Source organism: Borostomias antarcticus, assembly GCF_949987555.1.
Source record: "Borostomias antarcticus genome assembly, chromosome: 8".
NCBI classification, from domain to species: Eukaryota; Metazoa; Chordata; class Actinopteri; order Stomiiformes; family Stomiidae; genus Borostomias; species Borostomias antarcticus.
In genome coordinates this window covers 13,714,934-13,730,390 of record NC_140241.1, presented here as the reverse complement: position 1 = coordinate 13,730,390, position 15,457 = coordinate 13,714,934, and the positions used below count along the sequence as shown (strand labels likewise).

The window sequence follows — 15,457 nt, the reverse complement described above, 5'->3', positions numbered from 1 at the left end:
GTACTTCTTGAAGAGGTGAGTTTTGAGGCTGCGGCGAAATAAGAGACTCTGCTGTCATGACGACAGAGACGAGCCGTGACCGTGTCCATCGACCGCAGTGACGGGGCAACCAGTGGTCGGGAGGGGGTGTAGGAAGGGGGTGTGGAGAGGGGGTGTTTCATTGCCCTGTACACATACTATGTGCCCACCGCAGGTTGCATACCTCTTGTGTGCGTACACCCATGCTGTGGACATTGACATGTGTGCTGAGGCTTTTCCGGAACCTCTAGAAGGTGTCTGTCAGGACTACACATTTAGACTTGTGTTTAGAATGTGATGTTGATGTTTATCTGTGGAGTGGAGAGCACAGCAGCCAGGAGCAACTCCCCCCTCCTCTCTCTTGCCCTGGACGATCGACCACAACCTTAACCCTCTCTCTCTCTCTGTCTCTCTCTCTCTCTCTCTCTCTCTCTCTGTCTCTCTCTCTCGTTCCATGTCTTGTCCTATCTGTGTGTGCGTGTGTGCGTGTGTGCATGTGCATGTTTCTGTGTGCCCACGCAGGCATGCGCCAACCCTCCCAGCTAGAGGGCTACTTGGGGACCTGTGTCCTCCACGACAGCCCACGTGCCAACACACTAGGTACGTCGTCTTACCATCTATGGGCACACACACACACACACACAAACACCCCTCCGAGGCACCGGTCCGTTGCTGGCGGCGACACTCTCAACTTCAATATTCATGAGGGGGAGGAGTCTCATGGATGACCATGGCGCTGGCCGTCACCAGCCCTAGAGACCGCTCACCTCCCATGATAACACACAGCCCTAGAGACCGCTCACCTCCCATGATAACACACAGCCCTAGAGACCGCTCACCTCCCATGATCACACACACTCTGGCTCCGCGCGGCGCAGACGATGACAAACACTCACTAGTTAAGAGCCGGGGAGAGGAGAGGGAGAGGTAGAGAGGGGAAGAGGAGGAGAGGGGAAGAGGGGGAGAGGTAGAGAGGGGGAGAGGAGGAGAGGGAGAGGTAGAGAGGGGGAAAGGTAGAGAGGTAGAGAGGAGGAGAGGGGGGGAGAGAGAGGGGGAAAGGTGGAGAGAGGGAGAGAGAGGTGGAGAGGTAGAGAGGAGGAGAGGGGGAAAGGTAGAGAGGGGGAGAGGGGGATAGGTAGAGGAGGAGAGAGGGGGAAAGGTAGAGAGGAGGAGAGGGGGAAAGGTAGAAAGGGGGCGAGGAGGAGAGAGGGAGAGGGGGAAAGGTAGAGAGGGGGAGAGGGGGGAGAGGTAGAGAGAGGGAGAAGGGGAGAGGGGGAGAGGTAGAGAGGGGGAGGGAGTCACCAAACCTGCAGGCTGTCAGCATGGCTACTCCCGAGGCCCAGTAGTCCCACCTCTATCTGTCCCTCTCTCTCTCCCACTCCCTCTCTCATTCTCTCTCTCTCTCTCTCTCTGCCTCTCTCTCTCTCTCCCTCTCTCTCTCTCTACCTCTCTCTCTCTGCCTCTCTCTCTCTGCCTCTCTCTCTCTCTGCCCACATCCCTGCGTTCTCATTGTGTTTTATAATCCAGGGATCTTTTGTGGCTTGATTCCACACCAGACTCCAGGGCCTGCCATGCTGTTCTGTCACCCCCTTTTTTCAATTTGCATGGAAATGCTGTGTGTGTGTGTGCGTGTGTATTTGCAAACATGCCCCCCAGCAGTGTGTGTGTGTGTGGGTGCGCACGCACGCGCGCACACACACACACACACACACACACACAGGAGTGAAAAGGCACCATAGCATCACAGCCACGGAACGCTGGGGATTATGGGAAAAATGGGATTATTACCAAGTTAGTTTTTTTCCCCCTGAATCATTTGTTTCGGCAGATACTGAATAGAGCTGTCTTCCTCTGCCGTTTTGTGTTCGCCAGGAGTTCAGAAACACACAGCTACACTTATGACTATTACGGGTATTGCGGGTATTTTTGGAGATCTTCCACATACTTAATCTTTTATGTCTCGCTGAAATATTCCGCCTCTTGGACATGTTTCCCTCTTAACAGCGGTTGTGCCTTTCAGAATCCCTGTGTCTTTCTTGCGGAGGCAGCCGTGTGTAGGTGTGAACGTTCTCCGATGTTCTCCGTCTTTATGAGCGGTGTAAGAGAGCGTTCTCTTGGTTCAGCGCAGGGGAATATCAAATGCATTTGAACTCTTTTTCTAAGAGAGAAAACGGCAGCTCTGGTCTACCGTTCCAAATCCTCCTCTAGATTCTCACACCATTGTTTTCATTCAGGGACGTATCATTTAAACTGAGCCCCAAACACTCCGAGGCTGCTATTAGGGACTTATAGATTCCCCGAAAGGAGAGACACAAATAGAAGCGGAGCGCTCTGAAGCCGTGCTTTCATTCCCCCGGAGAGCCTGGCTGTCTGGCTGGTCCAGAGGCCTCGTCTGAGCCTGGCTGTCTGGCTGGTCAAGAGGCCTCGTCTGAGCCTGGCTGTCTGGCTGGTCCAGAGGCCTCGTCTGAGCCTGGCTGTCTGGCTGGTCCAGAGGCCTCGTCTGAGCCTGGCTGGCTGGCTGGTCCAGAGGCCTCGTCTGAGCCTGGCTGTCTGGCTGGTCCAGAGGTCTGGTCTGAGCCTGGCTGTCTGGCTGGTCCAGAGGCCTCGTCTGAGCCTGGCTGTCTGGCTGGTCCAGAGGCCTCGTCTGAGCCTGGCTGTCTGGCTGGTCCAGAGGCCTCGTCTTAGCCTGGCTGTCTGGCTGGTCCAGAGGTCTGGTCTGGTCTGGGCCCCTGCCGTCCCACAGCCCCGCTCTGTCTCTCCCAGCCCTGACCTAAACCTCTACTATTGGCTAGCTGGCATACCTTGTTTTAGAATTAAGGACATAAAGAGTGCTTCAGGACTATCAAGCACTCTTGTGTGTATACATTAACACACACACACACACACACACACACCCCTGCTGGACACTCCAGGCTTGTTAATAGCTCACATGATTGGTCCACGGACGTTCTAAACTGATTTCTGACGCTGGCTTGTCTGTGGGAGGCGACGGGTTCTCAACGCTGAGGCCTGTGTCCTGGGCCTCCCGGCTGGACGCTTTTTACACAGGCAAGCGACGGGTCTGAGCCAGCACAGCCAGTGCCAGGCAGAGTTGTGCCTTTGTCACTCCTAGTGTTTAGAGGCTCGTATCCTCCCGGAGTGACGTTTGGGTTGTTTGTGTAACTGGAGACAGTTTCAACCCTGTAGGTACGTGCTAACGGACAGCAGGTTTGGGAACAGTGAATCTGAATGCTAAACTGTCAGGCTACAAAAGTGAGTGATTTTACCTCTGATACTCCCTGTCCTCTCCCCCTCTCTCATTGTTCCCTGCCCCCCCACCCTCCCCTTCGCCCCCCAGCTGAGATGGACAGCCTCTCGGACCTCTCCCCTCCCGGCTCCAACCACAACCACAACCACCTGAGCTTCTCCCAGCAGCCCATCCCCGGCAGCACGGCGGAGCAGCCCGCCTCCTCCCCGGCCCCCCCTCCGCCCCCCCACGGCGGGGGCCAGTCAGGGACCCGCCAGCCCCCCCAGCTCCCCGGCCTGCACCACCCCGGCCTGGTCTCCACACCCATCAGCCCCCAGCTGGTCAACCAGCAGCTGGTCATGGCGCAGATCCTCAACCAGCAGTACGCCGTCAACCGGCTGCTCGCGCAGCAGTCGCTGTCCCAGCAGTACCTCAACCACCCGCCGGTCAACCGCAGCGCCCTGGCCAAGCCCCTGGAGGCGCAGGTGACCTCCAGCACCGAGGTATCCTCCGAGATCTACCAGTGGGTCAGGGACGAGCTGAAGAGGGCGGGCATCTCACAGGCCGTGTTCGCCCGCGTGGCCTTCAACAGGACGCAGGTGAGAGAGAACCCTACCAACCCCAACCCTACTAGCCCCAACCCTACTAACCCCAACCCTACTAACCCCAACCCTACCAACCCCAACCCTACCAGCCCCAACCCTACCAGCCCCAACCCTACCAGCCCCAACCCTACCAGCCCCAACCCTACTAGCCCCAACCCTACTAGCCCCAACCCTACTAGCCCCAACCCTACTAACCCCAACCCTACTAACCCCAACCCGACTAACCCCAACCCGACTAGCCCCAACCCGACTAGCCCCAACCCGACTAGCCCCAACCCTACCAGCCCCAACCCTACCAGCCCCAACCCTACCAGCCCCAACCCTACTAGCCCCAACCCTACTAGCCCCAACCCTACTAACCCCAACGCTACTAGCCCCAACCCTACTAACCCAAACCCTACTAGCCCCAACCCTACTAACCCCAACCCTAATAATCCTAACCATACTAACCCTAAAACTACTAACCCCAACCCTACTAATCCTAACCCTACTAACCCTAACCCTACTAACCCCAACCCTACTAACCCTCCTGACCCCAACCCTACTAACCCCAACCCTACTAACCCCAACCCTACTAACCCCAACCCTACTAACCCTAACCCTACTAACCCTACTACCCCTAACCCCACACAAGCAGGTAAACACACACTAACACTAGCCACTCCCCTTTCTCCTCTCGTACTCTGACACAGGTCTGTCACACACGGCCACATAAACTTGTGTCCCAACTTGTCATCCCAACATTCCTGTCAGGCGTCATTCCTATCGTCTCAGTAGTATTTCTTAACCCCTTAACTACAGTACAGCACCAGTGGGGGAGGACAACAAAACACACACCACACCTGGCAACCCTCCAGATCACCCCCCCCCCCCTCCAGATCAAAGAAGCAGGCCGGGACAAGACATCTTCACCCGCCCCTCCCCCTCAAAAACACGTGATTTCCTGTGCAGATAACGTCTTTTTAAAGACGTTCTGCATATTTTGGAGGGGGAGGTGTTAACAGAACTCATTAATCCTACAATGCCTTTGAAGTCGTTACGCCAACGTGCAGATACAAATCTATTGGAATCGGTTTGTGCTGCCCTCTCTCCCTCCCTCCCTCCCTCCCTCTCCCCTTCCCTCTCTCTCCCTAAAAAAGAGTAGTGTTTAGCCCCAGACAGAGCTTCTCTCTGCCCCCTCATCTCTGGCTGATAGGAGTTAATGACGTGTCTTTGGAGAGACCACCTAGTTTCATTTACTGTATGCTTTTACAATTTGGTCATTTAGCAGACGCTTTTATCCAAAGCAGCTCACAATGTCTTGAGCAAGTGCAGGGGTGAAGTGCCTTGCTCTATGGCACAACGATAGGTGTCTAGTGGCCTGGCCCGGTGTTGAACCAGCGACCTGCCGATCAGTAGTCAGATGCTCTGTCAGTTGAATCGTGTTAACAAAAGGGGTGGCGACACTAAGGGGCATGCGTCAGGAGGGGGAGGGGGGGGGGGACGGGCGAGGAAGAGGCTGTGTGTGTGTGTGTGTGTGTGTGTGTGTGTGTGTGTGTGTGTGTGTGTGTGTGTGTGTGTGTGGGTGGGTGGGTGGGTGGGTGGGTGGGTGAATGGGTGGCTTTTGGGCATCCTTTGTGGCCCTTTTTTTTTTTTTTTGAGAGAGAGAGCCAGCAGATTGACTAGGGAGATAGATGGAAAGAATGATGACTAGGGATGATAAGCATACATGCTGAAGCACACGCACACACTCAGACACACGCGCACACACACACAATCTCCTCCTCAGTCTCAGAGCATAACATGGCATAACACAGGTTTCATGTCTGTATTTGTTTACACACACCTGGCTTTTACAGCCGTACTTCACATGGTTTCAGGCAGATATCGACGCCTATCAACTACCTACCGTCAAACTAACTACCATCACACTAACTACCATCACACTAACTACCATCACACTAACTACCATCACACTGACTACCATCACACTGACTACCATTACACTAACTACCATCACACTAACTACCATCACACTGACTACCATTACACTAACTACCTACCATCACACTGACTACCATCACACTGACTACCATCACACTTAACTACCGTCACACTAACTACCTACCATCAAACTAACTACCATCACACTGACTACCATCACACTCACACTGACTACCATCACACTAACTACCATCACACCAACTACCATCAAACTAACTACCATCACACTGACTACCATCACACTGACTACCATCACACTGACTACGAGCACACTAACTACCATCACACTAACTACCATCACACTCACTACCATCACACTAACTAACTACCATCACACTAACTACCATCAAACTAACTACCATCACACTAACTACCTACCATCAAACTAACTACCATCACACTAACTACCTACCATCAAACTAACTGCTATACAACTTACTACCATCACACTAACTACCTACAATCAAACTAACTACCATCACACTAACTACCTACAATCAAACTAACTACCATCACACTAACTACTATCAAACTAACTACTATCACACTATCATCACACTAACTACCTACCATCAAACTGCTATCACATTATCATCAAACTAACTACCATCACACTAACTACCATCACACTAACTACTATCACACTAATTACCATCAAACTAACTACTATCACACTATCATCACACTAACTACCATCACACTAACTACCATCACACTATCATCAAACTAACTACCATCAAACTAACTACTATCACACTAACTACCATCAAACTAACTACTATCACACTAACTATCATCAAACTAACTACCATCACACAAACTACCATTAAACTAACCTACAATCAAACTAACTACCATCAAACATTTAGTGGCTGTTTCTGCGCCACCTCTTCTCCCAGAGGACTGTAGCTCTTCAGAAAAGCTGGAGTGAGATGTTCTCATTCAGAGCCTAATCACACCTATTGATAGAAGAGAGCTGGCTGATGGGGCACAGTGTGCATCCAACCACTGATGAACGGCCTCAATCACACATTACCCAGAATGCAGTCAGAGCAGTCAGTGAAACCTCGCATAATGATGGAATTCACTGCTATAGAAAACTCAACAGAGGACACACTGATTGCTACTGTCTACTGTATGTCAGGAGATTCCCAGTGAGTACATGAAAGGAGTAAAAACTCAGTACAGTAGAGATACAGTAGGAGTGGAACAGACATGAGTGGAATTGGAATAGAAACAGGAATGTGTTTCCGATGTGAATGGATATGCTTAGCTTTCCACGGTAATATTCCACTGAACGCTCCCGTTTGGCATTCATTCACATGATATGATATATATGTTACATATTTATGATATATATGCAAGTTTCATACTGGAGGGGTGCGACTGCAATTACAAAATGAGGTCTCCTTCTCTCTTTCTTTCTCTCTCTGTATTCTCTCTCAATCAGCGTCTCTACCCTTTGTTCTCTCTCTCTCCCTCTCTCTCCCTCTCTCTCCCTCTCTCTCCCTCTCTCTCTCTCTCTTTCTCTCTCTCTCTCTTTCTCTCTCTCTCTCTCTCCCTCTCTCTCTCTCTCTCAGGGTCTGCTGTCGGAAATCTTGCGTAAGGAGGAGGACCCTAAGACTGCGTCCCAGTCCCTGCTGGTCAACCTGCGGGCCATGCAGAACTTCCTGCAGCTGCCGGAGGCAGAGCGCGACCGCATCTACCAGGACGAGAGGGAGAGGAGCCTGACCGCCGCCTCCGCCATGGGCCCCGCCCCCCTCATCAGCACGCCGCCCAGCCGGCCCGCACAGGTGCGCACACACACACGCGCGCACACACACACACTCACACATACTCACGCACGCACGCACGCACACGCACACACACTCACACGCACACACTCACACTCACACTCACACATACTCACTCACGCACACACACACACTCACACATACTCACTCACGCACGCACACACACACTCTCTCTCTCTCACACTCACTCACACACACACACACACACAGGTACACACACACTCACGCACACACACACACACACACAAGTACACACACACACACACGCGCACACACACACAGGTACACATACACACACAGGTACACACGCACTTACTTGCTTATGGTTGTCCATCGAATCCGACGATGACGTCAACTTATGTCCTTAACGGTGAGCTCTTTGGTGGCTAAAGAGTCCAATCCTGGAGCCACATGTTCTATTGCAGGTGGGACATGTGTAAGTTGTGCTGGGGGCAGTTGTACTGGCAGTCATGGGTGTGTCACGGTCAGCAGTGTTGCTGCTGACAGCAGCAGCAGCCTCAAGGTCCTCAGGCCTGATGTTGCATTTCCTTAACGAGGTCTTCAGCTGGTCCTTGTACCTCTGTTTCGGCCCTCCTGCTAAGCGCTGGCCATGGTGTAACTGGCCATACAGCACTCTGCGGGGCAGTCAGTCCTGGGGCATCCGGATCACATGTCCAAGCCATCGCAGTTGGTGCTGGGTGATCATGGCCTCGATACTCCTGCAGTTGGTCTTTGCGAGTATTTCAGTATGAGGCACACGATCACGCCAGGTGACGCCCAGGATGCGCTGTAGGCATCTGGCATGGAAGTGCTCCATGGACTTGATGTGACGGCTGTATGTGGTCCATGCTTCACAGCTGTAGAGGAGGGTGACAGCCTGGTAGACAGCAACTTTGGTGTGCAGGGGGAGGTTGTTGTTCTTGAAGACCCGGCGCCGTAGTCTCCCGAAGGCAGTTGATGCCTGTTTGATCCAGTTTTGGATCTTGCTGTCAATGCTGCAGTCTTCAGACAGGATACTGCCCAGGTACTTGAAGGATGGAGTTATTGTTAGTGGCTTGTGGTCTATGGTGAAAGCAGGCAGGGTGTGTGGGGTACTGGAACTCCACTGGCAGACCACTGTCTTGGTGGTGTTGACAGACAGACCCATCCTGCTGTAGGCTCTTAACAACCACAGTAAGGATGGCCTGGAGGTCCTGTGGAGAGTGAGCCACAAGAGCACAGTCATCCGCATACTGCAGCTCAAGGACCCGCCCTCTGGACAGTTTAGTAGTCGCTTGTAGCCTCCTGATGTTGAAGAGGTTTCCGTCCAGTCTAAAATCCACTGCAACACCACTGCTAGACTCAAGCTCCTTGTGGAGAAGCTGGGTAACACATAAGAGGAAGACGTTGAAGAGCACAGGTGCCAGCACGCACCCTTGTCTTACCCCTGTACAAACAGGGAAAGGTGCCAACTCTTGTCCTCCAAAGGTCACACAGGCCATCTTCCCATCGTGGACAAATTTGGCTGGGCAGCCAAACTTAGTGAGCACACTCCATAGGAGCTCCCTGTTCACTGTATCAAAGGCCTTGGAGAAGTCGATAAAAGAGGTCTTGGTGTTGTTCCCGGCACTTCTCCTGAAGTTTCCGTGTTGTAAATATCATATCGACCGTACTCCTGTTCTTCCTGAACCCGCACTGTGACTCAGGTAGCATTTCCTCAGTGATGTGTTGATGAGCCTCTGCAGCATCACCTTGGCCAAAACCTTGCCAGCAACACAAAGCAGTGATATCCCCCTGCTGTTGCCACAGACAGACTGGTCTCCCTGACACACACACAGGTACACACTCACACACAAGCACAGGTACACACACACACACAGGTACACACACACTGGTACACACTCACGCATACACACACAGACACACACACAGGTACACACACACACAAGCACAGGTACACACGTACACACACACACACACAGGTACACGCACATACATTCACACACACACACACACACACACACACTTACACAGGTACACACACACACTCACACACTTACACAGGTACACACACAAACACACTTACACAGGTACACCCCCCCCCAGATGAGAGCTCATTTTAGGTGCTAATTTTGACCTTTCATTATTGCACATTAGGTGTCTCTATTGCTCCCCGACTCCTGGAAACAGGACTGGCTCAGTGACATCACTCAACCTGAGTGTGTCAGTCAGGCCCTCAACACTCAACCTGAGTCTGTCAGGCCCTCAACACTCAACTTGAGTCTGTCAGTCAGGCCTTCATTCACTCTCTCTCTCTCTCAGGAACGCACACATCACAGGGTTCTGTTTGAGAACATCGCAGGGTTCTGTTTGAGAACATTGCAGGTTTCTGTTTGAGAACATCACAGGGTTCTGTTTGAGAACATCGCAGGGTTCTGTTTAAGAACAGGGCAGGGTTCTGTTTCAGAGGTATGTTGCCTATTTGAAGAGCGGTAGAGGTGTCAGGGAAGGAGGGGTCAAAGGGCTCCTCTATTCAGAGACGGCTTCTTTTAGGAGAGAGGGAGATGGAGGGTGTGTGTGAGAGAGAGAGAGAGAGTGTGTGAGAGAGAGCAAAGAGGGAGAGAGAGATGGAGTGTGTGAGAGAGAGAGGGAGAGAGATGGAGTGAGTGTGTGTGAGAGAGAGCAAAGAGGGAGCGAGAGGGAGAGCAGAGAGAGATGGAGTGTGTGTGAGAGAGCAGAGAGGGAGAGAGAGATGTAGTTAGAGAGAGAGGGAGTGCGCTAGGAAGATGGATGACCTCTCAGCCCACCCATGGCCAAACACGGCGGCTCCTTTAACAGCGGTGTGGAAGTGGCCGCGAAGGGAGTGGGACTCTGAGCTGGCCAGTGAACCAGGAGGACGGGTTCAGCTGCACTGGAGCTCAGCGCTCATCCCTGCAACACAGGCGCTTTGAGAACAGACAGAGAGAGAAAGACAGAGACACACAGAGAGCCAGAGAGAGTTAGCGCGAGAGAGAGAGAGAGAGAGTTAGCGCGCGCGAGAGAGAGAGAGTTAGCGCGAGGGAGAGAGAGAAAAAGGTGGAGAGAGAGAGAGAGGACCTTTGTACGACGGTTCATTGAAGCGGCCCAAGTGGTGCTATCAGGCGTCCTGCTGTTGATGCTGTAATGTGTTTACTTCTCTGTGTGGATCAGAAGGCTCATACACCTCTATCTGAGTCAAATCATCACATTAGTGGCATTCCTGAGGGACAGCCTGGTGTCAGAGGTGGGATTATATTACAGTGGTGTGTCACTGGGACAAGCAGCGCAGGACAGAGACTGTATAGCCAAGTTACATCTACAATTCTTTTTGGTATCATTTTTGGATCTTGATTTTGATAGTGGCAAAAATGACAGACCTTCAAGATTGCCAAATAACATTTGAAAAGCAAACAGAATAGTCCTCTCCCGAAGGACTGGCAGCAGCCCCTAAAAACAAACAAAAATATAATTTTGATAAAGATAATTAAAGCCTGCCACAAGTCCTTCATTGGTCAACAGATAAATCTGCTTGGCTCTTTTATTAGGGGCCAGGCAGCGTAGCTGCCGGAACCCTATTGTATTTGCCTATATTATTATTATTATTATTACTATTATTATTATTATTATTCTCCATCTTCCACTGAAGTCTGACTTCCCGTAAACAAAAAATCACCAAACTTTCCTGCATTGTAGGTCAATAAATCTGAAGGTGGCGCTACAGCAACAGTCTAATGTTTAAAACTTTAAAAAATCATAACAAATCAGCCATAGGTGCTATCACTGTAAAACCACCATGTCAATGTAGTCCCAAGTGAGACAAAACTTTCATACGCTCTGACCTTGCAGGAATTTTGAAGTCCATCATTCTGATTTTTTCATAAACTGTTAAACCTATCAAACCTATATCCTCCCACATTTTTTGTTCAATTGACACAAAAATGGATATACTGTATCTTCAGACTGTCCTCACCAAATGATCCTCACAGATTTTTGAAATATGAAAAATTGAGCCCACAGCACATCAAAAAGTTTTACTGTAAACAGTTCTGTATACAGTTCCTATTAATTCTCGCCAAATCAATGTCTGATCATCATAAAAAGTGACAACATTGGCCACATATCCAAGATGTAGTGTGATTTTTTTCAGAATTTTATCTCAAAAATTGAATTAAAAAAAAAAAGTTTAATTCTGTCCTCTGAAACCAACACTTCATACAGAGAGAACTACATTACCCACAATCCAACGCAAGCTCCACGAATCGGAGACATCGCTGTTGGCAACCCTACCCAACCCCCGCTGAGGATTACAATGACTAAATCGATTGATTGGCAACTGACTGAGTACACGGCTCCTGAAGTTAATGTTCAATTTTCAACAATTAACAATTTTTCAATCAATTAACACCAAACTTGCTACACTGGATCTTCAGACTGTAATTCACAAACTCATTGACCCGATTGTTGAATTATCAAAATCGAGTTTACAATGCATCAAAATGTTTTACAAATGTTTTACGATACGATACGAATGTACAAAATGAACATTGGAATGTCAACTTTCTTGTTGTCTTCCTATTCTCTCGCTTATTGCTCCTAAATTTGTCGGAAATTGCCTGGCCCTGCCTCATCGCTGCGTAGCAGCTTTAATTCATTTTTGTTATCACACACTTCTGTTAGCATGAAAATACTATTTGAATATTAGTACATCTAAATACTATTTAAAATGACATTACATTGCAATCATTTATCAGACACTTTTATCCAAAGCGACCTACAATAATTGCATGTACCTGTAACGTAGGTAGTCAGTGTGCTATTACTCACCAGAACTCACAAGTGCATCTCCTTTCTAAACAAGTGACTAAGAGCAGAATGTTGCAGTCAGATAAAAACAGCTCCCAGCCCTCGGACCTATTACATGTGTTCTAAACAGCTCAGCATGTGATTTTATGTAAAAAAATAAATAAATGAATAAATAAATAAATACATACATACATAAATAAAAACATAGAAATAGAAATGTTCTTTTCAACATTCTGAAAAATTGCCGATTTGGAGATTTGGCTTTCATCTGACAGCGAGTGCAAGATAAATTATTTCAATGACTCATCCCTGCTTGATTATTTGTTTTGATCTGGCCCAATAGAGCCCTTCTGCAAACCCCACTCTCCTGGCTCTCCAGACAAATCCTTCAAAGTAACTTAAAAGATTTCAAGTAGCACTGTATTTCAATCCAGGCATATGCTAGCCACACCTATCCCAGCATGGGACTGTGTTCTCCCCTGTGTCTCTCCCATTCCCCCGGGAACGCTGTCTAGACCAGGCTGCAGCAGGCAGGGGGCGTGGCCAGGGGGCGTGGCCTGGGGGGCGTGGCCTGGCTTCGTAGTGCTGGCAGAAGCAGATGTGGAGGAATGTTCCTGACAGGGCTCCACAGCAGCACCAGTTGTTGCACGTCCCGTCGTCCCCTCGTCCTGTCGACCTGTCGACCTGTCGTCCCCTCGTCCTGTCGACCCCTCGTCCCCTCGTCCTGTCGTCCCCTCGTCCTGTCGTCCCCTCGTCCTGTCGTCCCGGCCTCAACAATCAGCCAGACCCCGAGGCCCCGCCTCACGTTCAGCATCGTAAAACCACTGTTTGACACATGGAGTAACGCCATGCCCTTCCACGACGCCACAAAATGTGGGGATTATCTTTTTCAAAACCACAAACAAGCTCTCTTTAGATGTCTAGACAAACATTTGAATATATGTCTTTAAAATGGTACTTTTGGGGTGGGGGGGGGGTGTTATTTGTAAGTTTGTAACTGTTGCGGTTACGTTAGTCTCGCTGTGTTTAGAGACTGACTCGTGAGTCTAAGGTTACGTAAACAGGGTGATATACATGTTTTTTGGAAGGGCTCATCTAAATGAGACAACAAAGTGAATTACAGCTTCTTGATTTGAATCACTAGCTTAACCTATCTAGCTAGCCCAGGGGCACAGACAACACAAACTACCTCAGCCAAAAACCTACACAAACAGTTTGTGGATGGATGTGGGTGGATGTGGTTTCCTTCCTGTCTGTATGCGCACGCACATCTGTGTGTGTTGTTACAGTGTGGCACATGTGTGTGTTGTTACAGTGTGTGTGTGTGCATGTGCTGAATCCCCTTTGTCCCTGCCAGCCTGAATAAACATCCCTGTCCCCCTGCCCCCCCCCCCCGCCCCCCAGCCCAGGAGAGAAGACTGTAACAGCGTCAGACCCGAGGACTGGAACCCCAGAATCCCTGTGGGCATCTCTCCGGTGAGCAAACACGCCACTCCTCCTGCCTCCACAACACACACTATAGCCCTGCTTTATTACACTCTAACCCTGCTTTATTACACTCTTAACTCTGTTTTATTACACTCTGCTTTATTACACTCTGGCCCTGCTTTATTACACTCTGGCCCTGCTTTATTACACTCTGGCCCTGCTTTATTACACTCTAGCCCTGCTTTATTACACTAACTCTGCTTTATTACACTCTGGCCCTGCTTTATTACACTCTAACCCTGCTTTATTACACTATAGCCCTGCTTTATTACACTAACCCTGCTTTATCACACTCTAGCCATGCTCATGCATCATATACATGTGGCTCTCCTGTTTGTTTGTTTTTGGGGGGAGATGCATTTGTGACCGAAGAGAAAAAGAAAACTAAACTCATCTTTAGAGAGCGTGTTTCAAGTCAAGTTAGGTTTCAGTGAAGACCAATATGTAGTAAGAACACAAAACCCACACAAAGCAACCTGGCTGCTATGCCACTGTAATATGGAGTGCTTCATCCTTTCCTACCTCCTAACCTGATAGCCTTTCCCAGCACCTAATCTGACTCCTTTCCTAGCTCCTAACCTGCCCCTCCTGCCCTCTCCCCCAAGGTGAAGCCCCCGCCCCACCCCAGTGAGTGGAATGGGAAGACTGAGAGCTGCATCCTCAACATCAACTCCTCCATCTACGATGAGATCCAGCAAGAGATGAAGCGGGCCAAGGTGTCCCAGGCGCTGTTCGCCAAGGTGGCGGCCTCCAAAAGCCAGGTACAGAACCGGCCCGCACAGCACAGAACACACCCGCACAGCACCATCAGAACCACAGACTGCAGAACCACAGAACACACTCGCACAGCACCATCAGAACCACAGAACGCAGAACCACAGACCGCAGAACACACCCACACAGCACCATCAGAACCACAGACCGCAGAACCACAGAACACACCCGCACAGCACCATCAGAACCACAGACTGCAGAACACACCCACATAGCACCACCAGAACCACAGACCGCAGAACCACAGAACACACCCGCACAGCACCATCAGAAACACAGACCGCAGAACCACAGAACACACCCGCACAGCACCATCAGAACTACAGACCGCAGAACACACCCACATAGCACCACCAGAACCACAGACCACATAACACACCCGACAGCACCACCAGAACCACAGACCGCAGAACCACAGACCACAGAACACACCCACACAGCACCACCAGAACCACAGACCCGCACAGCACCACCAGAACCACAGACCGCCCCTTCATCTGGACTCGTGAGAAGCAGCTTTGGTTCAGACACAAATCCACCTACAGTTCAGGACATACAAGGAGACTTTGCCACCTGCACATCGACAGGAGATTCACTCTTTGACCAGTGTGGAGGAGGTACCCACGTAGAAAGACATTTTAGTCATTTAGCACCAATGCCACTTACAATTAGGAGCTAGTGTTGGAGTTAAGCGCCTTGCTCCAAGCAATGATGGTAAGCAATGATCGATTCACTTGGAATCACTTGTCAAGTGTTCTGACCCAGTCTGA

General features: G+C 50.2%; 1 protein-coding gene across 1 annotated transcript in view; it reads left to right on the top strand.

Annotated features, from left to right (window-relative positions):
• Nucleotides 1-15,457, top strand: part of satb1b (SATB homeobox 1b) — a gene marked incomplete at its 3' end in the record, with an annotated part of 59,400 nt that overhangs the window by 16,734 nt on the left and 27,209 nt on the right. The window contains exons 5-9 of the mRNA XM_084442480.1: nt 541-618; nt 3,356-3,843; nt 7,413-7,625; nt 13,830-13,901; nt 14,519-14,674. Of these exons, the coding sequence (XP_084298606.1) occupies nt 541-618; nt 3,356-3,843; nt 7,413-7,625; nt 13,830-13,901; nt 14,519-14,674 (1,007 nt within the window). The remainder of the gene's footprint in view (nt 1-540; nt 619-3,355; nt 3,844-7,412; nt 7,626-13,829; nt 13,902-14,518; nt 14,675-15,457) is intronic.